The sequence below is a fragment of the Callorhinchus milii genome, unplaced genomic scaffold (assembly GCF_018977255.1).
Source record: "Callorhinchus milii isolate IMCB2004 unplaced genomic scaffold, IMCB_Cmil_1.0 Scaffold3, whole genome shotgun sequence".
NCBI lineage: Eukaryota > Metazoa > Chordata > Chondrichthyes > Chimaeriformes > Callorhinchidae > Callorhinchus > Callorhinchus milii.
Window position 1 is genome coordinate 92,350,030 of NW_024704744.1, and position 27,656 is coordinate 92,377,685.

At 46.3% G+C, this 27,656-nt stretch overlaps 1 protein-coding gene across 4 annotated transcripts in view; it reads right to left on the reverse strand.

Moving 5' to 3' along the window:
* LOC103171709 (1-phosphatidylinositol 4,5-bisphosphate phosphodiesterase beta-4) overlaps positions 1–27,656 on the reverse strand; it is a 123,518-nt gene that overhangs the window by 52,344 nt on the left and 43,518 nt on the right. For all 4 annotated transcript variants that reach the window (XM_042332841.1, XM_042332842.1, XM_042332839.1 and 1 more), the window contains exons 3-7: positions 12,159–12,256; positions 9,353–9,433; positions 8,963–9,022; positions 6,144–6,287; positions 747–826 (exon numbers count right to left, since the gene is read on the reverse strand). In XM_042332841.1, coding sequence (XP_042188775.1) covers positions 747–826; positions 6,144–6,287; positions 8,963–9,022; positions 9,353–9,433; positions 12,159–12,242 — 449 coding nt within the window. In that variant the 5' untranslated portion in view covers positions 12,243–12,256. The remainder of the gene's footprint in view (positions 1–746; positions 827–6,143; positions 6,288–8,962; positions 9,023–9,352; positions 9,434–12,158; positions 12,257–27,656) is intronic.

Consider the following 27,656-nt stretch of genomic DNA (forward strand, 5'->3'; position numbering starts at 1 on the left):
AACAAGAGCTTAACTGTAAAGTGTAGGGACTGTTTATTTTTGGGTGAATGCCAATTTCCACACAGTGACATATAATATAATAACAATTACAACATCCCACAAACAGCCATGGAGTGAGTGACTAATTTTATCTGGGGGATTGTCAGCCAGGACATAGATGTAAGATAATTGGCAAAATAACCAGAGGGGAGATGAGGAGAATTTTTTTTATCCAGAGAGTTGTTACGGTCTGGAATGCACTGCCTGAAAGGCTGGTGGAAGCAGATTCAATAACAACCTTCAAAAGGGAATTGGATAGGGACTTGAACAGGAAAGAGCGGGAATATGGGGAAAGAGTGGGGGAGCGGGACTGATTGGGTAGCTTTTCCAAAGAGCCGGCACAGGTCTGATGGGCCGAATGGCCTCTTTCTGTGCTGGATTATTCCATGGTTCTATCTGTGACCAGGACAGAGAGAAACTCCCTTCTTTTTTCCAATTGCGCCGAGGGATCTTTAACATCCACCTGAACAGGCACAGATGGGACCTCAGTTTAACGTCTCATCCTAAGGACGTCAGCACTGACAATGCAGCACTCCCCCCAGCCCTGCGCTGGAGAGTCAGCCTGGACTGTGAACTCAAAGTCCCCAACGTGAGCGGCTTGAATCCACAACCTGCTGACTCAGAGATGAGAGTGCGAGCACTGAGCCAGGCTGAGATATCACCATCTCTGACAGTTTATACAAGTAACTCCATAAGTGTAACTTAACTGTTTCTTGAGACAGGTCATGGGGCAGACACTGCTGGCTCTGAAGTTGTGAACGATGGCACTCAGCCCCTCCACCCATTGCTGAGGAGAGCAGAGGAGAATGTGAGTGTCGTTAGTTGGGATCTGACCCTTTGTCTCGTTATCAGCGCTGTTTATTACAGAAAACTTGTCCACATCACAAGAGCGGTTCAGATGAAGAAGGCCCTTTGGCACCGTACCCACAACACACTCACCCTAATCCTACTGTTGCAGGAGGTGAGGGAGGGCAGACAAGGCAGAGTTATAGAGAGCGGGGGGCAGACAGGCTAAGAGTCTGTCTGCTGATGGTGGGCCGGGGGTCATGAAACATTTAACAAAATTTAACAAAATTTAAAGGTAAAGATGAGGATTTTGAATTCTATCCTCTGGCGGATGGGGAGTCAGTGGCGCCGGGCGAGGGGGGTGGGGATGATAGGGTCACCGAGCCTGGTGTAGGAGAGGACATGAGCTGCAGAGTTATGGATAATCTGCAGCTTGTGGAGGGAGGAACTAGTGAGTCCGGGGAGCAGGGAGTTCATGTTGTCAGGCCCGGACACGATAAAAGCTTGGAGAAGAGTCTCATCAGCCTGAGGGGAGAGGTAATTGCAGAGCAGGCAGTGCTATGGAGGTGGGGGAAAGCTGAGTGGGTCAGAGCACCCAATTGAGGTATAAAGGACAGTCGAGAGTCGAACAAGTTCCTGACTGACTCAGTGAGTTGGACAGTGCAGGTTGATGGTGTCAGCACCTGAGGTGAGAAGGCGCTGAAGGGAGCCAAGCAACAGAGCCTCGATCTTGTCAACATTCAGCTGGAGAAAGCTTGGTTAATCGCTGCTCACAGCTCATTGCTCTTGTTGCTCTCCTCTGCACTGTGTCTCGGGCCCATTGTACGGCAGTGACTCAATCTGGCTCTGAGTTTACTTTCTCAGTGCTGTATAAAACTGTGTGGACCTTAATAAGGTCCCCTCACAGACGTCTTCTCTCCAGACTGAGGAGGCACTGATAATAATAATAATAATCCTTGCATTTGATATCGCGCCTTAACACATCTTCGAAACGTCTCAATGCGCTTCACACAATATACTCTAAAGTGAATTGACTGTTTTGTGGGCGAAACTCGGCATCCAATTGCGCACAGCAGTGTCCCACAAACAGTTGTGGATCGAGTGACCAAATTATTTGTATTTATTTTGAAGGAATTATTATCCCGGAAAAGGAATCCGCCAATTGACTAACAACTGGGTTTCTACTTATCACTCGGTAAACAGAGGCGTGTGGAATAATGAAACTTGCCAGGAATTAAACCCAGGTCCTCTCGCTTACGAGGCGAGGGCTCTAATCACTAAGCTACAGGACTCCACAAATTTGCAGACGACACAAAACTGATGAAGGTGGTAGACTGTAAGGCTGAACAGGATAGGTTACAGGAGGACTTGACATACAGTACTTGGGAATCGGGCAGATTGATGGCAGAAGAAATTCAATGCAGACCATGCAAAGTGCTTCACATGGGGACAACAAATCCAGGAAGGGATAATTATTTAAATGGTAAGAAAAAAATCTGTACAGAAAATGAAAAGGACCTGGGGTTCCTGATTGACAATAAATTGAAGCTATTGCAATAGTGCTTGGTAGCAGTGAATAAGGTAAACCAGATGCCGGATTGTATTAAAAGAACAATATTGAGCCGAAATAGTGGGGTAATCCTTCCACTTTATCAATCACTGATGCGACTGCACTTGGAATACTGTGTGCAGTTCTGGTCACCACAATATCAAAAGGATATTGCAGAGATTGAGAGGATACAGAGGAGGGCAACCAGAATAATTGAGGGGATGGAACGACTGGACTACGAGGAGCGATCAGGAAAACTGGTCATGTTCACACTGGAGAAGAGAAGGTTGAGGGGCGATATGATTGTAGTCTTCTGTATTCTGAAGATTCTGAAGGAACTAGATAATGTAGACCATGATAAGCTTTTTTATCTGCTACTGAGCAGTAGAACCAGCGGACACGGCCTGCGATTGAAAGGGGGTAAATTCAGAATAAATCTGCAGAAATACTACTTCAGTGAGTGAGAGGTAAACATATGGAACGGGTTCCCAGGGGAGACGGTGGAAGCAGAAAGTGTTGATTCTTACAAGAACAAATTAGATAGATTTCTGTTAGGAAACAATATCTCAGGATACAGTATATAGTTTGGGACATGACACGTGCAAGCGACTGCCAGGATGGCGGAAGGCGAACTAGATGGACCTTGGTCTTCTTTCGCCAGCAAATTCTCATGTTCGAGGTTCTTAAATGTCGGCTAAAAAAAATCATTGTTATGCAGAAAGCTCTTTTGCCCACTGGAGGGCAGCACAGTTGCTCAGTCGGGCACATTAGATGAATAATTAGTTTAAATTTCAGGGCGATTTGTTGGAAATGAGAAACATTACTGAGGATATCACACAACAAACAGTGACGTATTACCTTGTCGAGACGTCTCAAATTGCTTCACAGGATTCACTGTAAAGTGTAGTGATTTTACATGCGAATGGAGCAACCGATTAGCACACAGCAACGGCTCACAAATAGCCCCGGAGTGGGTGATGAATTTGACCTGGCAGATTGTATCAAAAGTGATACAATCCTCCTGTCTCTGCCTGTAATGGACCCACATTAATTATTGATTTTAACCATCAAAAGTGAATGTGGATCCATTACGGCAGAGACAGGAGGAATTATAATAAGGGATAAAGATATGGCAGAGTCATTAAACAAAGACTTTGCTTCTGTCTTCACGTTAGAAGACACTGAAAACGTACCAAAAATAGAGGGGAATCAAGAAGCTAATGTTAGTGAGCAACTTAGGGAAATTAAACTGGGATGAGGGCAGTGACCTATGAGGATAGGTTGAGTAAACTAGGCCTATATTCTCCAGAATATTCTCTAGGCCTATATTCTTTAGGGGTGATCTTATAGAAACATATAAGAAACTTATGGGGCTTGACAGAATAGACAGTGTGAGACTGTTTCCCTTGGTAGGAGAATCTATAACTAGGGGTCACAGTCTGAAGATTAAGGGTCAGCCCTTTCGAACAGAGTTGAGGAAACACTTCTTCACTCAGAGGGTAGTGAATTTGTGGAATTCTATCCCAGGTCCTTGAACACATTCAAGACTGAGATTGATAGGTTTCTAAAGGATAGAGGGATTAAGGGATATGGGGATAAGGCGGGCAGAAGATCAGCCATGATCTTATTGAATGGCGGGGCAAGCTTGAGGGGCCGAATGGCCTACTCCTGCTCCTAATTCCTATTGTATCCACCAGAACAGGCACAGACGGGACAGGACCTCAGTTTAACGTCTCACCTGAAGGACAGCGTCTCTGACAATGTAACACCCCCCTCCACCCACTCCCAGCGCTGCATTGGAGCATTGGTTAGACTGTGTGATTCCAAATCCTGACGTGGGGCTTGAAGCCACAACCTTCTGACGCCGAGGCGAGAGTGCTCCAGACTGAGACACACTGCACAGAAAGGTAGGTGTGACAATGCAGGGCTCCCCCCAGCACCGCACTGGAGTGTCAGCCTAAATGAGAAGCTCAAAGTACCCGATAAGGAACTTAAATGCTCTAATGCCAAGTAAGTCATAAACCGCACCTGTCGGACAGCATGTCATTGAGAGTCTCACAGAGTTTCACGGGATCTATTGTAAAGTGTAGTGACTGTGTGATTTGTATAAGAACTCAAAGCGTCCTCCACTCTGGTGATCAGTCCAGTGTTTGGGGGTGTGGTGCGGGGGTGTACATTGATTGGTGGGGGGGGGGTCTGTACTGCCTGTGAGGGTATGAGGATTGCCGGTCGTGTCCGCAGTGTGACAGTGAGGTACTGCCTTACAGCCAGTCACTGTGCCAGTGAGGGATATCACTGGCCAAAGGCCTGCCCTGAGGTGCTGCTTGACCACAGTAACTAGTGGTGGTGTATTATATACACACACACACACCCACATGCCAGATCATGCATCTGCTGACTGCTAGTTAGTCTTTAGGACTAATATTTACAGACTGTGTAAAGGGCTGAAGTGTATGTAATGTAAACAGGTGGAGGTTATTATCAGGGCAAATCGTACAGGTTTAATTACAATTCATGGGACCGAATCCACTTTATAGCTCAGTTCCTAAGATCAGGTGCCGTCGTTAATTAAACCTGTACGATGAGACGTTAAACCGAGGACCCGGCTATGCCTGTTCAGGTGGACGACAACAACAACTTGCATTTTCGCAGCGCCCTTCACCCTGGACGGCGTTTCGGAGCGCTTGCTGTTAAAGATTCACTGAACATCACCCAGATAAAATCACTCATTCGTTTCAGAGCTGTTTGTGGGACAGTGTTGTATGTAAATTAGCGGCTCCCTAGATATTACAGGCGCTACACCTCAAGTAAAACAAGCAGCTAATTTGCATACAGCAACGTCCCTCAAACAGCCATGAAATGAGCGACTAATTGTGTTTGGGGGATTGTTGGCCAGGATACCAGGAGAGAGGAACTCCCTCCTCTTTTCCAACAGGGTCGCGGGATCTTTAACATCCATCCGAAAAGACACAGACTCAGTTTAACATCTCATCCGAAGAGCAGCACCTCTGAGAATGCAGCGCTCCCCCCAGCACTGCACTGGAGCGTCAGCTTAGACTGTGAGCTCATAGTCCCCGACGTGGGGCTTGAACCCACACCTTTCAGAAGCGAGAGTGTGACTGACTGAGCCATGACCTGACGAGCTGCAATGATCATGGATACAGGAGACACTGACCCCGTGATAATGATAATAATCCTTGCATTTGATATAGTGCCTTATCACGTTTTCGAGACTTCTCAAAGTGTTTCACAGAATATATTGCAAAGTGTAGTGACTGAATATTTTGTGGGCGAAACGCGGCAGCCAATTGCGCATTGTCCCACAAACAGTCATGGATTGAATGACCAAATTATTATTATTTTTGGAAGAGGTTATTACATCCAGAAAAGCAATCTGCCAATCGATTAACAACCGGGTTCCTACATACTGCTAGGTACACAGTGGCATGTACGTGGAGTAAGGAAACTTGCCCAACGTTTCACCCTGCCCGGGAATCGAACCTGGGTTCTCTTGCTTGCGAGGCGAGCGCTCTAACCACTGAGCTACAGGAAATTTTGACAGGTATCACATGATATAAAAGCAGGACTGTGCACACAGCACTGTAACTGGGAGGTGGGGAGGGGGCACAGTCACAGGCAGCCACACACCTTTGTATAAATAAATCCGGGCGATAGTCTGCGTACAGTTAGTACCAAAAAAGCAACATGTTCAGTGTGAGAGCTAATTGTAATGAACTTGGTGTATTTCGAGCGCGTCAGCAACACCTACCTTAGCTGTCTCCACATGATCCGCCACCATATACATGAAGCTGATGTTCACCAGGTCAGCTCCTGAACACACATTGAATACCCGCCCTTCCAGCTCGTTCTCACCTCGCCCCACTCCCTCAAGAGCAGACAGCAGTTTGGGATCCTAAGAGGAGTGGGAAGGGAGAGAGTGTTAACATGGGCGATTGGTGGGCTGACGTACCATCAACACTTACGTCACCCAAACAGCATCTCCGAGCAGGCACGGAGGGCGCCCAACCTAAACCCTGACACCTCATCTCCAACCTCACAACCCCAACCCTAAGGAGAAAGAATGCAAGGACGTGGGTAAAGAGGCTGATAGGATATGATCAGTCAGTGTGTCAAAAGTCTGTTGTTTCTATTACTTTCATAGAAATGATCTGGACTGTGGCCAAGGTGTGTATAGTGTGTGAGTGACCCCAGATGAGGGGGGGGGGGCGTATCAAACTGTGAGAAAGGGTAGAGAGCTCCAGTGGGGGAGTGAGCACCAGCACAGACGTAATGGGACAAATGGGAGTCCTTGTGTCCTGGAAAGCTTTATGATATATTATAACCAAGGCTGTGTGGTTGAGTCAGTCTCCATGACAAAGGCAAACCACTAATCAACACAGCAATGCCTCCGCATGTCAAACTACAAACAGCAAACTGAGCAAAGTGCTTCTCAACTCGGCCACTTGCATGTTACTACAGCTGTATAATAAATCATAATCTTCACTGTCAGCTGCCTCAGGCAGTTGCCCTCTCACCACTAAGTCAGAAACAGCTAATTCTAATCCTCACATTTGATACAGGGCCTTACCATGTCAATGAGACGTCCCATAGCACTTTGCAGAGTTTTACTGTTAAAGGTTAATAATATTTATGCCCTCTAGACAACAACTTGGATTTATATAGACATATTTATATTATATTAGAACATCAGCTCACTGAACAGTGTTCTCTTTATTTGCCTTATCAAAGCCCCTCATAAGTTTAAATACTTCTAATAATAATAATAATCCTTGCATTTGATATAGAGCCTTATCACGTCTTCGGGATATCTTAAAATGCTCCTATTGGGTTTCCTCTCAAACCCTATTCTAGTCCGTCTGTAGTCCCCACTCAAAAGTAAAGCCTCTCAGCCTGGTATTCTCGTAAATCTCTGTTCTCCCAATGTCCTTGGCATTCTTCTGGAAATGTTGCTGTCCACAGCTGTATACACCTGGGCCTTTTAATATGTAACTTGCTCGTTTTCTATGCACTTTAGTCACTTGGTATTGGGTCCTGATCGTTGTCGCTAGCTGGGATTCAGTTGACATTTTCACCAATTCTTTGTTTCGATGTTGCTGCCAAAAAAGCAGCGTGAATTTGTTTTTCTTTTCAAAAAGCACTTGCATTTTAACATTGAGATAACTAGCAGGGGATGCTGTGGTTATTCCACCATACAGTGGCCCTAGTAAACCTCAGCCTTGATACTAAACTGCACAGTTATCACTTTGTTCTATCAATCTGGGGATAGATGCACCGCTTGGCTGGTCGCTCAGTATCACTCACCTGTTCTTAAGGGAATTAGTATCAATACAAATTCCTACTTGAAAGGATGCTTTTAGGTTTTAGGATTTTGTCATCTGGTTTATTTCCTGTTACACTTCTGCTTTTTAAAAATATTAGTTGTTGGTACTTAAAAAGAAGAAAGTTTGCAAACCAATGAGGAAAGCGAGGGAGAGTGACTAGTTGGTAACTCTTTCAAAGAGCCAGCACAGGTACAGGCTGAATGACTCCTTCTGTGTTGTACGATTCTAAATAGACGTTTCTAAATGGAGTCGTGTAGCTCAGTGGTTAGAGCACTCGCTTTGCAAGTGAGACACCTGGGTTCAATTCCAGACAGGGCGAAACCTTGGGCAAGTTTCCTTACTCCACACAGAGCCTAATAATAATCCCTCCAAAACCAAACAATAAATTGGTCATTTTCAATCCACGACTGTTTGTGGGACACTGCTGTGCTGCCGCGTTTCGCCCACAAATATACAGTCAATTCACTTTACAGTCTATTCTGTGACACTTTGAGACGTCTAGAGGACATGAAAAGCGCTATATCAAATGCAAGGATTATTATTATTACAAGGTTGTGGGTTCAAGCCCCATTCACACTGTCACACACACACACTGTTACATATACACACTGTCTCACACACACACTGTTACACACACACACTCAGGCTCCAGTGCAGTGCTCGGGGAGTGTTGTGTTGTTGCTGAGGCTCCAGTGCAGTGCTGGAGGGAGCCCTGCATTGTCAGAGGTGCCATACTTCAGATGAGACGTTAAATCAAAGTCCCGTCTGTGGCTGTTCAGGTGGATGTTAAAGATCCCGCGGCGCTGTTGGAAAAGAGAAGGGAGTTTCTCTCTCTCCCGGTGTCCTGGAACTCCCTTCTCTGTATGAACAGCACCTTGGGATCTTAATATCCACCTGAACAGGTACAAATGGACCTCGGTTTAATGTTTAATCTGAAGGACGGCAACTCTAACAACACAGCACTCCCCCAGCCCTGCACCGGAGCCTCCAACAACACAGCACTGCCCCGGCCCTGCACCGGAGCCTCCAACAACACAGCACTCCCCCAGCCCTGCACCGGAGCCTCAGCCTGGACTTTAGTTCCACAATCTTCTGACTCAGAGGGGAGCGTGTGAGCAACTGAGCTGAACTATAGTACTTTTATATCTACTCCACTGACTACGTCCGTCCGCTCGCCCGCCCGCCCGGCCGTCTGTCTGTCATTGTCTGAATTCTCTGTCTGTCACTGTCTAAAACAGGTACATACCTTGGTGCTGACACCATAGTAAATGTGGTTGATCATTGAACATTCCAGGATTTGACCTTCCTGAAAGATACATCGAGAAGATTAGTTTATTTTCAAACTAGCATTTTCTCTAAAGAGATGTGACTCCAAAAAAAACACCTTTTGAGACGCCTAGAGGGACAGGCACTCAGTATATGAATGTAAATTTGCATTATTAAAGTACAATCTTTTTTGACATTAATAAATACATTATAAAGTCACAAGGTCAGATGCGGATGAAGAGGATCATTCAGCCCATCCGATCTCACCCTGACTGTCCAGCGCCTTGGTCCTCCTCACGTGAGGGGCGCTTTCTAAATGTGAGTTGTTGTTGAGGTGGTATGAAATGAGAGGTTTTTCTGTGAGAATTACCTTCCCCTCACTCTTCCACGTGAGAAAGAATCCAAACTCATCCACTTTGAAGGTACATTGAGTTTCGCACACCGAAGACTCCTGCGAACAAAAGAAGCAACATTAAAGCCATTCCCCCTGACTGCGGCTCTTAAACAGTCAGCAATTAATCAATAGGCAAGTAACTGAATAATCTTACATTTAATACAGCCAGTTTCATCTCATGCAGACTCTCAAAGCGCTTCACAGGGTTCACTGTGTGTTTGTAGGGGAACGCAGCTGCCGATTTGCACCCAGCCATGAAGTGAATGACTAGCTGAGCTAGGCTGACACTCTTCAAGCACAGTCAGTTCCTAGGTTTCCAGCTCAGTGATACCAGAGCCAAAGGAACCTCAGAGAATCCAACTCTACTCAAACGCCACGACTGCTCCCATCTCCATCCCAGAGCCGCTCGAGACACAGAATGAGATGGGGCAGTGGCGACAGCACCACATTCTGTCCGGAGTAACATTTCAAACAAATGATTCGGGGCCGGGCGTTTTTGTCCCATTTATTATTATTTATTAATAATATTATTATTTACCCAGTGTGTGTGTATTTTACAGGTGAACACAGCAGCTGGGCTTATATTCACAACCTTCTTGAACAAAGGTCTTTATTTCCATCTCCAGAGAGCTCTTATTCCATGACCGATTTTATCAGGGGGATTGTCGGCCAGGACACCAGGAGAGAGAGAAAATTTTCTAACAGCTCTGCGGGATCTTTAATGTCCATCTGAACAGCAACAGAGAGGACCCCGGTTTAACATCACGTCACACGGCAGTGGCTGAGGTGAGCTACGTTTCAGGGATAGAAAGATGTTTTCATGTATTATCACAGAAAGGTGAAATACATGGAGAGAGTGTTGATTTAGCCCGGAGGATGTACGTGGGTGTCACAGTGCACAGAGTGTTCTGAAGCCCTTCATTAAAACCAAAGTGATTCTAAATTAGCCAACATGCAGGCGTGTGTAACTCAGCAATTTACTGTCAGAAATGACAGTGTTTGACAGCAGTTCACATGCTCCAGTAAATGGCTATATCAAACCTTTTTATCAGAAGCACTAGCAGAAAATTATATTTCCAGTGGAAACTAATCTATATCACACCACTGAAGTGCTCTGAACTTCAGAATGGTAATTCAGCCTCTCATTAAAATATAATATCCTGCCCTCACCTCATCTCTCAGCAAAGCTTTGGCTGTGCAATAAGCACTCTCTGGCTTCAGAAACGCTGATTAGATTAGTGCCTCAATCTAGTTCATATGAAACATCAAAATAATATCCTTTATATTAGAATTGGGGCGACAAGTGTTAGGAATGAGCTGCGTAAAATGAAAGCAGGGATTCCCGTGAGGGGATATCTCAATGGGAGTAAAGTCAGGAGACTGAGTGTGTGTTTATTATAATCATTCTGGCATTTGATTTAGCGACTATAACGTCTCAAGGCTATTCACAAAGAGTTGTTTTAAAGCGCAGTGACTGTACGTATTCTGTTGGCAATCACAGCAGCCAATTTGCACCGAGCAATCAATGTCCCAGAAACAGCCACAAAGAGAATGACTAATTGTATCTGGGGGATTGTCGGTCAGGCAACCAGGAGAGAGAAACTTCCTTCTCTTTTTGAGTCGCACCACTAAGGTCCTTAATGTCATCCAAACAGGCATGAACAGGATAATCCACACAATACACTAATTGGAATAGACTTGTTTAATATGTAACATTGCACGAAAACATCTTGACTGGACAGGTGTGACAGATTCAGTAGGTCAACTCTGGTTTTGTAGTATAACTAGGCCAACAGGATATAAGGAGACAAAGGTATGTTTCCAAGTGCCATTCTCCCAGAATAATAATAATAATAATTCTTGCATTTGATATAATGCCTTCTGGTCTCAAAGCGCTTCACAGAATATACTGTAAAGTGAATTGACTATATTTTTTTGGGCAAAATGCAGCAGCCAATTGTGCACAGAAATGTCCCACAAACAGTCGTGGATTGAGCGACCAAATAATTTTTTTTAGGATTTTAATATTATTATTAATCATAGAATATTACACACAGAAGGAGGCCATTCAGAAAAGCTGCCCAGTCAGCCCACTCCCCCTCTCTTTCCCCATATCCTTGCAAATGTTTTCCTTTTCAAGTACCTATCCAACTACCTTTCGAAAGTTGTTATTGAATCTGTTTCCATCACCATTGGTTATTCTTTTATTTTAAGAATGTGTAGTTAATATACAATTATTCCATTAACAGTAAAGACGGCAAGTAATAATGACTCAGCCAGTAGCACTCTACCCTCTGGGTTCAAGCGCCTTGGCAGAACTCTGAGCTCACAGTCCAGGCTGACGCTTCAGAGCAGCGCTGGAGGAGTGCTGCATTGTCGGAGGTGCCGTCCTTCAGACAAGTCCGAGGTCCCATCAGAGCTTGTTCAGGTGGACGTTAAAGATCCTATCGGAAAAGAGAAGGGAGCTTCTCTCTCCCGGTTTCCTGACCAACAATTCCCCAAATAAAATCAGTCGCTCACTTCCTGGCTGTTTCTGGAATATTGCTTTGTGCAAATTGGCTGCTGCGTTCATCTAATTAACACAGTCACTACACTTTACAGTAAATCCTGTGAAGTGCGTTGAGAGGTTTTGACAACGTGATAAGGCGCCCTGTGAGACACTCGGCTTGTTAGGATTATTTTAAGGATTTTAGTGTCTGCTGTCTGGCAAAGTGAGAGGCCGAGGAGAGGTTAGAATAAAGACTGATGACTGACAATAAGCATCTGAGTGAAAGCCACTCACCTCATCGTATCTGTCAAACACAGACCCTTCTTGTAGGAAAGAGGGAACAGATTTCTGCCACAGAAACTCGTATGCTTTTGCCATGGTTATTCACGAACCTGAAAGAAAGCAAAAGATTACAGTGAAATCAAAAGACCTTAACATCAATAAGTTAATCCTGCGACTCTGATAATCGTTTCATATCAGCACCAACGCCAAGACGTTAAGCTGATTGATTAAATGGAGCAAATCTTGAGTGGACGGAGAGAGAGCAAAAGGGTTTAAATCGTGAAGGCGTTTGATAAGGTGTACGCCAATGGGGTGTTTCCACTGGGTGAGTCCATAACTAGCGGGCAATAGTATAAATCAGTCAGTAACAGCTCAAACAGACAGGTGCAGACACGAGGGAAAAGGGAATAGAGGGGTGTGGGAGAGGGGAATAGAGGGATGTGGGAGAGGGGAATAGAAGGGGGTGGGAGAGGGGAATAGAGAGATGTGGGAGAGGGGAATAGAGGGGAGTAGGAGAGGGGAATAGAGGGATGTGGGAGAGGGGAATAGAGGGGTGTGGGAGAGGGGAATAGAGGGGTGTGGGAGAGGGGAATTGAGGGGTGTGGAAGAGGGGAATTGAGGGGTGTGGGAGAGGGGAATAGAGGGATGTGGGAGAGGGGAATTGAGGGATGTGGAAGAGGGGAGTTGAGGGGTGTGGGAGAGGGGAATTGAGGGGTGTGGGAGAGGGTAATAGAGGGGTGTGGGAGAGGGTCATAGAGGGGTGTGGGAGAGGGGAAGAGGGGTGTGGGAAGGCGAGGATATGCTATATACACACGGATATGCACCAGTTCTTCCATAACTGAAGCCGTCATTCACTGGAGACAATTTCTGCTGCACCAGCCAGTCAGTCACTCAGCAATACAGGAACTCCCTTTCTCACACAGATAGCACTGGAGGAGTGTGTCTCAGTGAATGGTGTGATGGTGTGATGAAGCCAGGATCTCAGCCAGTAGTCAGGATATAGCAGTGTGATACTGTGCTGAGCTGGCCGCCGGGACCTGCTGTGTATGTGTGTACAGCAGCTATATGTGCCAGACTTCAACAGGACAATGCTTCACTCTGACCTAATTCAGTGAAGTTTACTGAACCTTCTGTGAGTGTGGCTCTGGCAGTGTGTTTGTATATGTGTATGTTACCTGAAACAAACATGTACTGAAAAAAATCTTCATTGCAACACTGTACAAAAAAAAAGGCATTCTATAATTCGATGACCTTATGGCCAGGTATCTGAAACCCACGCGGAAACCCATCACCGTGACCAGCCGGGTGTCTGACACACACGGAAACCCATCACCGTGACCAGCCGGGTGTCTGACACACACGGAAACCCATCACCGTGATCAGCCGGGTGTCTGACACACACGGAAACCCATCACCGTGATCAGCCGGGTGTCTGACACACACGGAAACCCATCACCGTGATCAGCCGGGTGTCTGACACACACGGAAACCCATCACCGTGATCAGCCGGGTGTCTGACACACACGGAAACCCATCACCGTGATCAGCCGGGTGTCTGACACACACGGAAACCCATCACCGTGACCAGCCGGGTGTCTGACACACGCGGAAGCCCATCACCGTGACCAGCCGGGTGTCTGACACACACGGAAACCCATCACCGTGATCAGCCGGGGAGGGAGTAAGGGGTATCGGAAAGGGTATTAAAAGTGCACTGGCATTAAAAGATCTGCCACGATCTGATGGAACAGGCTTGAGGGGATGAATAGCTTCTTCCTGCACCTGTCCTCTTGTTTCCAGGATTCAATGTAGCTCAACATAATGCAAGTTAAAGCAGCCTGAGGTCAATGTCTTCAGAAATAGAATAAATCTCATTATTTATGAGGGAAAGAAAAAAGAAAAAGAACATTGAAGTGGGGAAATGAGTAAGAAAGAAGTTTTGAAACGTGAATCACGCAACATAGGACTTTGAGCTCACGGTCCTTTGAATGAGACGTTAAACCGAGGTCCCGTCTGTGCCTGTTCAGGGGGATGTTAAAGATCCCGCGGATGGAAAAAAGAGAAGAGAGTTTCTCTCTTCTGGTGCCCTGGCTGACAATCCCCAGATACCTTTGGTCACTCACTTCACTGCTGTTTGTGGGCAGTGCTGTGCTGCTGTTTCCCTACAAACACACTTTAAACCACTTTACAGAAAGTACTTCTGAAGTGGTTTGAGACGTCTCGCTGGATCAAATGCAAAATTATTGTTATTGTTAATTATTACACTCGTCCTCACTCGCTATAAACCAGGCTCCAACCGTGGCACACACTGTCACACACACACTGTCTCTTACACACACACAGTCACACACACTATGTCACGCACACCCTGTCACACACACATTGGCACACACACTGTCGCACTGGCACAACCACTGTCACACTGTTAAACACACAGTGTCACACACACGGTCACACACCCACACACATTGCAGCACAGTGTCACACACACGGTCACACACACACACACAGTCACGCGCACAACAACAACTTGGATTTATATAGCGTCCTCCACGCCAGACGGTGTCTCACACATACACACTGTCACACATTAGGTAAACAGGATGTGTCCCTCCAGGGAGAGAGTGCGCATTCCATTCCAACAATCTCTCTCTGGGATTTCCACGTGTAGGTGGGATATATGGAAACCTCGGCTTGGTTTGGATACTCTTAAACATGGTGATGGGTTTCTGCACGTGTCAGACACCCGGCTGAGCAAAAAACGAAACCACCCTGATGTTGTCAGTCGGACTTTGAGTGTCTCTGTCTTCTTCGCTTTGTTGTGCACTCACCACAGCTGTGGAAAAGTGCGCACACATACACACTACGTACACACACACACAGTCACACACTGAGGGGCTCCGACACCCACAATCACACAAACACACACACTCACTTACACACCACACACCTACACACCGCGCACACTCACACGAGCGCACAAACAGTGGGTGTTCAGCAAGATGAAACAGAGGTGGTGTGTGGAGGGAGGTCACAGCGGGTGGAGCTGGAGCCTCTGACGGGGCGGGGGGCTGATTGTCTGCTGGAGAGCGAGGAGTGGGCCTGGAAGAAGCATATAGTTTGGGACACGACATATCAAGCCCTGGCAGGACAGTGGAAGGCGAACTAGATGGAATTGGTCTTTCACCTAGCAAATTCTTATGTTCTTAATCCATATTAGTGTGTGTTTGTGTGTGGGTGTGGGGGGGGGGGGGTGGGCAGGTAAATAAGACTGAAAGGATTGCTCTTAAAGAATCAGCACAGATACAATGGGCTGAATAACCTTTTCCTGCACTGTAAATTGGAAATAATAATAATAATCCTTGCGTTTGATACAGTGCCTTATTATGTTTTCGAGACGCCTCAAAACGCTAATGTCTGAAGCGGGCTAAATTCAGTGAGCTAAAAAGGGACCTGGCCAAGACCGACTGGAAAGAAAGATTGGCAGGTAAGACAGCAAACGAACAATGGGAAGCCTTCAGAGCAAATACATTCCCACAAGGGGGAAAGGTAAGACAGTCAAACCTCCCTGGATGACTAAGGAAATTGGGATTAAAATACAACAGAAAAAGAAGGCTTATGACAAATGTCGGGTCCGAAACACACAGGATAATCAAATAGAATACGGGAAGTATAGAGGAGAAGTGAAAAGGGAAATAAGAGGGGTGAAGAGATTGTACGAGAAAAGATTAGCAGGAAACCTAAAAGAGAACCCTAAGGTATTTTATAAGCATATCAAGAGTAAAAGGTTAGTCAAAGGCAGGGTGGGTCCTATTAGGGACCCAAGTGGAAATCTTCTTGTTGAGGCAGAGGGCATGGCTGATGTACTAAATAAATACTATGCAACTGTCTTCACAAAAGAAGACAATGCAACCAATGCCACAGTATCGCAGGCGTGTGAAGAGAAATTGGATATGATAAAAATCAACAGAGAGGTGGTACTAAAAAGGCTGTCGGTGCTCAACATAGATAAGTCACCTGGTCTGGACGGGATGCATCCTAGGGAAGCAAGGGTGGAAATAGCGGAGGCTCTGGCCACAATCTTTCAATCCTCTTTGGACACTGGAGTGGTGTCAGAGGATTGGAGGGTTGCAAATGTTACTCCCCTGTACAAAAAGGGGCAGAAGAAAAAATCTGAGAACTACAGCCCAGTCAGCCTAACATCAGTAGTAGGGAAACTTCTGGAGACTATAATCTGGGACAATATAAATTCTCATTTAGAAAAATATTGTTTTAATAAGGACAGTCAACACGGATTTGTTAAAGGCACATCGTGTCTGACAAACCTAATAGAATTTTTGGATGAAGTGACTGAGAGGGTGGATGAAGGTAGTGCAGTAGATTTTCAAAAGGCATGTGACAAAGTGCCACATAAGAGACTTATAAACAAAATAGAAGCCCACGGTATTAAAGGGACTGTGGCAACATGGATCCAGAACTGGCTTGGAGACAGAAAGCAGAGAGTGGTAGTAAACGGTTGCTTTTCTGACAGTAGTGGTGTCTCTTGAGGGTCGGTATTGGGACCACTGCTCTTTCTGATCTATATTAATGATCTGGACCTGGATATAGGGAGCAAAATTTCCAAATTTGCAGATGATACTAAACTAGGAAAAGTAGTTAATGGTGAGGAGGAGAGCACCAGACTCCCAAGAGGACTTAGACAGATTGGTAATATGGGCAGAAACGTGGCAGATGAGGTTTAATGTGGAGAAATGCGAAGTGTTGCATTTTGGTAGGAAGAATGAGGAGAGACAGTATAAGCTGATGGTACAATCTTAAAGGGGGGCAAATGAACAGAGAGACCTGGGGGTCCACATAAGCAAATTTCTGAAGGTGGCAGGACAGGTAGATAAAACTGTTAAAAAAGCATACGAGATACTAGGTTTTATAAATAGGGGCATAGAATTCAAAAGTCAGGAGGTTATGTTGAATATTTATAAAATGCTGGTTAGGCCTCAGTTGGAGTACTGTGTTCAGTTCTGTGCACCGCACTTTAGGAAAAATGTTAGGGCATTGGAGAGGTTGCAAAGGATGTTTACCAGGATGGTACCAGGAATGAAGGGCCTTAGTTATGAGGAGAGGTTAGCGAAACTAGGATTATTCTCCCTAGAGCAGAGGGGATTTAACAGAGGTTTTCAAGATCATGAGAGGATTTGATAGTTTGAACCGGGAAAAAACTGTTTCCACTGGTATATGGGTCAGTAACCCGAAGACACCGACTTCAGATAGTTGTTAAAAGAAACAGAGGAGAGGTTAGGAAAAATTTTCACCCAGCAAGTTGTTCGGATCTGGAATGCATTACCTGAAAGGGTAGTGGAAGCCGATTCAATAACAACTTTTAAGAGAGAAGTAAATGGGCATATGGGGAGGACAGGATTGCAGGGCTATGGAGTGAAAGCGGGCCAGTGAGATTGAGTTGGATTGCTCTTTTAGGAGCTGGTGCAGACACGATGGGCTGAATGGCTTCTTTCTGTGCTGTATGATTCTATGATACAATTCACCGAATATACTGTAAAGTGTATTGACTGGGTATTTTGTGGGCGAAATGCGGCAGCCAATTGTGCACGGCAGCGTCCCGCAAACAGCCGTGGATTGAGGGACCAAATTATTATTATTATATTTTGAAGAAATTATTACCCCCAGAAGAGCGCTCTGCCAATCAATCCTACTTACTGCTGGGTAAACAGAGCCGTGTGGAGTAAAGAATCTTGCTTAAAGTTTCATCCAGCCCGGGAATTGAACCCAGATCTCTTGCTTGCAACCTTCGTGCTCTAACCACTGAGCTACAAGACTCCACGAATGAAGCATTACGAGCAGCAGCGAGGATGGGAACGTAGATGGAGCCGTTTCATTTCCTGTTTGCTTTCCGCGAAAACAGACTATCTGATGATGATAAAGATCAAACAGAAGTAATTACAAAGTGGGTGTAGCAGGCCGGCTCATAAACATCCCCAGCTCTGTTTGTCCCTGCTTCAAGGTAAACACGATGTGGCAGCCCACAGAATTCTCCCAACTCCACATCAACGGTTAACCAACCAACTAAACAACCAGGCTCAATAACTAAACAAGTAAATAATTAACCAACTAACTGACTAGCTAACCAACTAAACAACCAATTGAACAACAAACTTAATAATAATCATAATCCTTGCATTTGATGTAGCGCCTTATTACGTTGAAGAATATATTGTAAAGTGGTTTAAACAACAACTTGGATTTATATAGTGCCCTTCTCATCCAAGCCATGACCCGCTCTGCCTTCCCTCACCTCCGTCACATTGCCCGACTCCGCCACTACCTCACCCCTCAGGCCACTGAAACTCTTGTTCGTGCCTTCCTCACCTCCAGGCTCGACTGTGCAAACGCTCTGCTTGTCGGCCTTCCCAACTCCTCCCTCCACAGACTGCAGATAATCCAGAACTCTGCAGCCGTGTCCTCTCCCGCACCAAACTCCGGGACCCCATCTCCCCCATTCTCACCCGACTCCACTGGCTCCCTATCCTTCAGAGGATCCAGTTCAAGGTCCTGGTCCTCACCTACAAAGCCCCCAATGGCCTCGCCCCACCTTACCTCTGCGACCTTCTAACACTCTACAACTCGCCCGTTCTCTCCGCTCAGCCGGCTCAGGCCTGCTCCACGTCCCCCGACCCACCCGCCCCACCATTGACGGGAGAGCCTTCAGCCACTCTGCCCCCCACCTCTGGAATTCCATCCCTCAATTACTCCGCCTCGACCCCTCCTTATCCTCCTTCAAGTCCCGGCGCACGACCCCCCCTCTTCGACCATGCCATCGGCCACCCCCCCTTCCCCTCCCCTCCCTTCTCCCCCCCTGACCTCAGCTCGGGTCTGAAATGCTGTACACTGTCCAGCGCCTTGGGACGTCCTCCTGACGTGAAAGGCACTATACAAATGTAATCTTGTTGTTGTTGTTGTTCACGCAGGGTAGCGTCCCGGAGGGCTTAAATAACCAACCGAATAACTTACTGACTCAATAACCGAATAACCAACTAAATAACTGAAGAAAGAAAGATCTGGTGATTCTCATTCTGCAGGAAGCTAATTCCCTGCACAGACTCAGTCGGTCCCTCTCTCTCACCTCCAAGACAGAAGGTTGTGAGCTCACAGTCCCGGCTGATGCTGCAGCGTAGGGGCTGGTGGGTGAGGGGGGGAGAAGCTCTGAGTTGTCGGAGGTCAAATCAGATGTCAAACCGAGAGCCCGTCTGTGCCTGTCCAGCTGGATGTTAAAGATCCCGGAGCGCTGGGGGAAAAGAGAAAGGAGTTTCTCTCTCTCTCTCTCTCTCTCTCCCGGTGTCCTGGTCGACAAGCCCCCAGATCAATTAGTCAGTCAACTGAGGGCTGGTTGTGCCCACAATAGGGCTGTAATTACTGGAGAAGCACTCAGCAGCTCAACATGATGAACTGCTGTAAAATCACCGTCTTTCTTTTGTTAGTAGGTTCTTCTATTCTTGGGTTTAAAAATAGCCGAATCCTTTACCTGTGACAATTCCGCTCTGTCCTACATTTGAGATGAAGATATTACCCCTTCAAGTCCTCCCATATTTCTCAGAGACTTTGTTCACTCGGTATCTCTCTCCCTTCCATCTGCCCTGTTTTTCAACAACATTATTTCGACGACTCCGTCATAAAATAATGAGCCTTACATTGGCTCTGAGCTGTATCAGGTCTCAGGGAGCCTCACACTGAACGGCCGACTGTTCTGTACATCAGCGAAGCATCAGCCGTGACCATCCTCCAGAGAAAATTAATCTCACTGCTGTTTGTGAGATGTCTTTGCTGCGCATGAAGTAGCTGCCGTGTTCGCCTGCAAAACACGCAGCCTCTACACTCTACAGTGAATCCTGTGAAGCGCTTTGAGTTGTCTTGACAATGTAAGGTGCTGGATCATACACAAGGATTATTATTATTCCTGTATCCACCTGCGAGACCTGGGTTCAATTCCGGGCAGGACGAAATGTTGGGCAAGTTTCCTTACTCCACAAGCCTCTGTTTACCCAGCAATAAGTAGGAACCCGGTTGTTAAGTCATTTGGTGGATTGCTTTTCTGAGATAATAATTCCTTAAAAATGATAATAATAATAATATCTTGGTCACTCAATCCATGACTGTTTGTGGGACGCTGCTGTGTGCGATTGGCTGCCGTGTTTCGCCCACAAAATATACAGTCAATTCACTTTACAGTATATTCTGTGAAGCGCTTTGAGACGTCTCGAAGATGTGATAAGGCGCTGTATCAAATGCAAGGATTATTATTATTAGCTAAATAGAAACACCTGAAGAGAGCGGGGGAGACACAGAGAGACAGAAAGGGAGACAGAGGGAGAGACAGTGGGCCAGACAGAGAGAGAGACAGAGGGGGAGACAGAGCCATTGACAGAGGGGGAGACAGAGGGGGGAAACAGAGGAAGAGATTGGGTGGGAAGATGGGGTTACCCAACCTGACGTTGCGGCACAGTGGCCAGTTGGCTGCTTGCCTACGTGAAGTGCATCTCGTAAATACACATTAAACACTTGGCCTGGCATCACATTGCCTCTGATAAAACCACAGGAGTCCAGCTCAAACTCATAGCTCACTGACTCACACTCACATTGACACTCACACTGACACAGCTCACACTCACAACTCACATGGACAGCTGACGCTCACTCTGACACTCACAGCTGACAGCTCAAACTCACAGGTCACAACTCACTGTGTTTCTACAACAATTTAAATTGCTTCCCTCTCCCGGTATCATGGCCAACAATCTCTCAATACAATCGGTCAGTCATGTCATGGCTATTTGTGTGACGTTGCTGTAAGTGGAACACAGTGACTGTGTGCTTTGCAGGCGAGCGTGGCAGCCAGTGCAAATTGACTGCCGCGTTCCCCTACGAAACATACAGTCGCAATACTTCACAGTATATCCAGTGAAGCGCTTTGAGATGTTGTCCGGATGTGAAAGATGCTGTGTCACATGTTGAGGATTATTGTGAAGCGTAGTGACTGTATTTTACACAGTATTCCGAGATGGAGTGGTCCAGAGAATATTAAACCAGTTACGGTTTGAGAGATGCTCCTTACGTGCTGCATGAGCTGTATGATTGCTGAGCAGTGGGGAGCTGCTGTTCCTACCTCTCTACCATTGCCAGATGTGTGCGTTTCCAGCAGTTTGGGTTTCCATGCAGATGGACAGACAGACAGTTCCTGACGTTTTTATGCACAGGAACAGCCACAGTATACATTACAGACCGGGGAAACTGACAGTATTAACTGGCCACACACAGAGAAGAGAGCCCCAAACAATGGAAGCACGTCAGGCAAGCTTGTTGAAATAATAGCAAGACGTGTATTTATAACCGTTTGTACGAGGACACAATACCCATAATTGGAAAAAATATTTTAATTTATAAGACTCAGAATAAATTTGGTGCTCCGATGCCATAAAATGTCACAGTGAATGAAGTGCCTCCGAGGTGCAAGCAATTAATCAATCACAGTTTAATTTCACCAGCACTCGCTCGGTCTGCATCACGGGACTGAATTCAAGACAGTGTGCACGATCGACATGAGTGTGCACAATCCCAGTGAGTTTGCTCAGTTCTGGAGAGTGTGCACAGTTCTGTAGAGTGTGCACAGTTCTGGAGAGTGTGCACAGTTCTGGAGAGTGTGCACAGTTCCAGCGACTTGCCTTTTGCCAAGGAATAATCCATGAGTGAAGATTAGACAGACAACAGATCATTAGATTAGAAAAAAGACATGTCAGAAACTGTCCAAACCGCTAAATGGGATTGAAAGAGTAAACCCAGATCAACACTTACACGTGCACCGACACAACAGAACAAGAGGTACAGGTTAAGAGTTGCAAAGGGCAATTTCAGGGCAGACACAAGCAAGTGGTTAATAATAACAATGATAATTCTTGCATTTGATACAGAGCCTAACCCCTTTCGTGGATGTCTTTCAGCACTTCACAGGATATACTATGAAGTGCAGTGACTGTCTGCAAGGATAATTATTGTGCATGTGTGTCAGAATAGCACAAACAAAATTAAATTACAACAACAACAAAATAAAATTTGTGTAGTGCGTTGGTAAGGTGCTGGACAGTCAGTGTTTTGGACCCGAGCTGGGTGTCGGGATTGGGGAGGGTGGAGGGCAGGGGGGGAAGCAGGGAAATCGAAAGCACGGTCGAAGAGGAGGGCCTTAAGGTGGGTCTTGAAGGAGGCGAGGGAGGGGGGTGAGGTGGAGGGACTGCGGGATGGAGTTCCAGAGGGTGGGGGCAGAGTGGCAGAAGGCCCGCCCGCCAATTGTGGGGCGTGTGAGGTGGGGGACAGACCGGGGATCCAGTGAGTGGAGGGAGCGGGCAGGATGGTGGGAGGTTAGGTTGCAGAGGTGGTGGGGGGGAGCAAGACCATGGAGGGCTTTGAGGGTGAGGACCAGGATCTTGAACAGTATCCTCGAGTGAAAATTAGAACAACATGTTCACCTGATAACAGTGCCTTTCACATTAGGAGGATGTTTCAAAGCGCTTCACCGGAGTTACTATAAAGTGTAGTGACTGTGTACTTTATAACCGGACGTGGCAATCAATTGGGTCACAGCGACGTGCCACACGCAGCCATGAGTTTGATTCCCAAGCAGGGCAAAACGCTGGGCAAATTTCCTCACTCCACACGGATCTGTTTACCTAGCAGTTAAGTAGGAACCCGGTTGTTAATCGATTGGCGGATCACTTTTCCAGGGGTAATAATTCCTTAAAAAATAATAATAATAAATTGATCACTCAATCCACGACTGTTTGTGGGACGCTGCTGTGTGCAATTGGCTGCTGCATTTCGCCCACAAAATATACAGTCAATTCACTTTACAGTATATCCTATGAAGCCCTTTGAAACGTCTCGAAGACTTGATAAGGCGCTATATCAAATTCAAGGATTATCATTATTATTATGAATGAGTAATTGTACTTGGGGGATTGTTGCCCAGGACACGGGAAGAGAGAAACTGCCTTCTCTTTTCCACAAGTGCTGCGGGATCTTTAATATCCACCTTGATAGGCATGGATCTGATCTCGGTTTAACATCACTTCCAAAAGACAGTTGTTCTGACTAATTATGACAGCCTGGCTCATTGGTAGCGCTCTCGCCTCTGAATCAGGAGGTTGCGGGTTCAAGCCCCACTTCAGGACTTGAAATCACACAGTCCAGCTGCTGCTCCAACTTCAGTGCTGAGGGGAACGCTGCAATGCCAAAGGTGCCATCTTTCGGATGAGATGTTAAACTGAGGTTCTGGTCTGTGCATGTTAAGGTGGATGTTAAAGATCCTGTGGCGCTGTTGGAAGGGAGTTTCTCTCTCCCCCCAGTGTCCTGGCCAACAACCCTTCAGATAAAATCGGCCACTCACGTCATGGCTTTTTGTTGGACATTGCTGTGCGCAAATTGGCAGCTGTGTTTGCCTACATAGTCACTACGCTGCACTGTGAAGCGCTTTGAGATGTCCTCCTGATGTGATGGGTGATATAACAAATGTAAGGATCATTAGACAATGAAGGGACATGACCAAATTAGTAAATTAGATGCTAAAATCCCAGTACTTTTCAATCAACTGCATGTGACCTCAGTGAGATTTGCCAACAAAAACACCGTTCACTACACTTTACAGTAAAACCTGTGAAAGGCTTTGAGACGTCCTCACAAATTGAAAGACACTGTATATTTAAAAGGATTATTATTATATTATTCTTAATACGGGAAGCCTGTGTGCTTGATATCCCACCTTGGCTCATCCTGACAGACCACTAAGAAACTTCTTAAATTCAGTCTTCATTTGGCAGCTGGGTTTTTGACGATACTTTGAATAAAGCCTGGATTGCATTAAGAGTTGACTATTTGGGGAGAGGAGACCAGATTGATGCTGTTTTTACCCAGGGTTACACAGCATCCAGAATTAGCAGAATTACTGAAAGGCTTGAGTTTGAAGTGGTGTTTTTCCTCTGTGGTTCTTAAAAAAAAAAGGGGAAAAAAAACGTCTTCAGAATTAAGACCGATTAAAAAAAAACTGCTAAATTCTGGACTTTCACAAGTGCTAAATATATTAGAATAAATGTAGAGCCAGGCAGGAGAGCAGGTCAGAACGTGTGTGCGTGAGAGCAGGTCAGAGGGAGTCTGTGTGTGAGTAGGTCAGAGGGTGTGTGGGAGAGCAGGTCAGATGGTGTTTGTGTGTGTGTGAGAGAGAGAGAGAGAGGGAGAGCAGGTCAGAGGGTCTTGAGGTGGGCTTGAAGTGGACTTTAAAGGTGGTGAGGGAGGGTCGAGGCGGAGGGACTCTGACATGGGAAGTTCCAGAGAACCTGACTGAAAGCCCAACTGCTGATGGTGGGGCGATAGGGCAGGGGACATGAAGCAGGCCAGTGCCAGTGGCAGTGCCAGTGCCAGTGGCAGTGCCAGTGGCAGTGCGAAAGGAAGGGAGCTGTTTCAGGAGAAGGGAGAGATCAGGGTGGGGCGAGTGTGTGGAGGATTTGAATATGAGAACGAGGATCTTGGAGTCTCGTAGCATAGTGGTTCGAGCGCTCGCCTCGCTAGCGAGAGAACCCGGGTTCGATTCCCAGGCGGGACGAAACCTTAGGCAAGTTTCCTTACTCCATACACACTCTGTGTGCCTCACAGTAAGTATGAATTGTTAGTCAATTTGGAGGATCGTTTTCCAGGGGTAATAATGCCTTCCAAAAATAATAATAATAATTTGGTCACTCAAACCACGGCTGTTTGTGGGATACTGCTGTGCACAATAGGCACAAAATACACAGTCAATTCACTTTACCGTATATTGTGTGAAGTGCTTTGAGACATCTCAAATTACACGATAAGGCGCTACATCAAATGCAAGGATTATTATTATTAATATCTTTAATCTGATTGGCTGGGCCTGGGTGCCAGTGAGGTGGAGCGAGGATGTTGGGTGCGTGTGATAATTATAGTTGTTGCATTTGATACAGCGCCTTATCATGTCTTCTAGATATGTCAAAGCACTTCACAGAATAGGCTGTAAAGTGAATTGACTGTATAGTTTGTGGGCGAAACGCGACAGCCAATTGCGCACAGCAGTGAACAAATTATTATTTTTTATTATTATCCCCGGAAAAGCGATCTGCCAATCGACTAACTGCCGAGATCCTACTGACTTGTTAGATAAACAGAGGCATGTGGAGTAAGGAAACTTGCCCAATATTTTGCCCTGCCGGGAATTGAACCCAAGTCTCTCGCTTGTGAGTGATCTAACCACTGAGCTACGGGACTCCACAAAAACCCTAGTATGGAAACGGACACAGGCTGCAGAGGGCTGGAGAGATAGTTAGACAGACAGACATTTGAAAACGGTCTATCGCTGCCATATGGTCCCAAGCGGACACACACAACTGAAACCCACGAGCACAGGAAGGAGGGTGCGGTGCGATAGTTAAACTGGGACTGTGCACAGTTAAAAGGAATATCCTGTCTCTCTGGGAACGGGAGGCATGGGTTTATTTAAAGAAACTGGCACAAACAACCCCTCCCAAAGCCATCAAATAACAGCTAATTTGAGACATTAGCAAACAAGTTCGTTGGGCGTCATTTGTATTCTGAATTTATTTGGGGGAGCACTGTGCCACTGCCCCAGTGAGGAACAGAATACAATGCAACACAAATTTACATTTGCAAAGCGCCTTTCATGTCGGGAGGACAAAGTGCTGAACAGTCAGGGGTTAGGGATTAGAATCCAAGCGGGGGTGAGGGTAGGCTGGGATCAGGGAGGGTGGAGGGCAGGGAAGGCACGGTCGAAGAGGAGGGTCTTGAGGCGTGCCTTTGAGGAGGCAAGGGATGGAATGAGGTGAAGGGAATCTGGGATAGAGTTCCAGAGCGTGGGGGCAGAGACTGAAATCCCATATATAATAATAATGATAATAATCCTTGCAATTGATATATATATATAGGGCCTTATCATGTCTTCTAGACGTGTCAAAGTGCTTCACAGAATATACTGTAAAGTAAATATGTTTTGTGGATGAAACGCAGCAGCCAACTGCGTTCAGCAGTGTCCCACAAACAGCTGTGGATTAAGTGACCAAATTGTTTTTTTAGATTTGTGCAAAACTGTACACGTACTTGCTTAATAATAATATAATAATAATCCATCCATTATACAACACCTTATCACCTTGAGACACCGCAAAGCATTTCACAGGATTTTACCGTAAAGGGTATGCAATTTGCATTGCTGTGAGCAAATGTAATCTGCACACAGTAATATCCATAAATAGCCATGAAATAAGTGGCTGATTGTATCTGGGGGATTGTTGGCCAGGACACCGGGAAAGAGCAACTCCTTTCTCTTTTCAGATAGCGCCGCAGATTCTTTTAACATCCACCTGAACAGGCACAGACGGGGCCTGGGTTTGACGTCTCATTCAAAGGACGGCACCTCTGATAATGCAGGGCTCCCCCCCAACACTGCACTGAGCTCAAAGTCCCCGACGTGGAGCTTGAAGACGAGAGTGCTACAGGCAGCCGGGCGAGGCAGGCTGGGACCACACCATTGTAATGCGGACTGAAGATGGAAGTAATGAGCCAAACACAAATGGGGCAGAGGAGACGCAAGCAAGTTTAAAATAACACATTTTCAGAATTGATGCTGGTAGGCGACAGAAATTGTCGCACAAAAAAACAAATGCAATCCCCGCAGAGCTGCTAAACACTTCACAAATTCCCGAGATAGCAGCTGAGATGCTCACATAGCACCGCAATGTTACAAAGCGACTGAAAACGATCACTTACTCACTTTGCCCATTCATCAGGAAGGAGGTGTTAGTGAGAAAGGCGAACTCCGGTGACACAGAGTATTATTCACAATTCAGTGTCCAGCAACAACAACTAGCGTTCATACAAAGCCAGTCACACAAGGCAAGGGCAACACTCCACACTGGAGGGCTCAGGTACAGAGCCAGGGACTGGGGCAGAGAGTGTCTGGGGTATTCTGTGGGGGGGATTTAATGACAGATGAACTGGGGGACGAGGTAGAGAATTAAGAATTCAGTCTTGGCTTTGAAGCTGTGGAAACTGCAAACATTTAAACACTGGAATAAGAACAAAGGCTGAAGGCAATAGACAGGGCGAGTAGGGTTGCCGTTAGATAATTACTAGGATGATGGTGAATGCTACTGACATTGAGGAGAGAGATACGAGAGGCACAGACACTCAGAACGGACTTAGCTGAGGTGGCATACGAACAGAAGTGTGTTGTACTTACACTGCGCTGTGAGGGCAGGCAGCCGGGCGAGCGGTCTGTGAAGCGGGAGGTTAGAGGAGAAGGCAGGCGGCGCAGAGACAACACAGTATCTGCTCCCAGCGACAAGGGCCCATTTTACTTGTAAATTAGGGAGTCGAGGAAAGGAGGGCATCCCCTGGTACACACAGCGCCTGGCCAATGGGTACGCACAC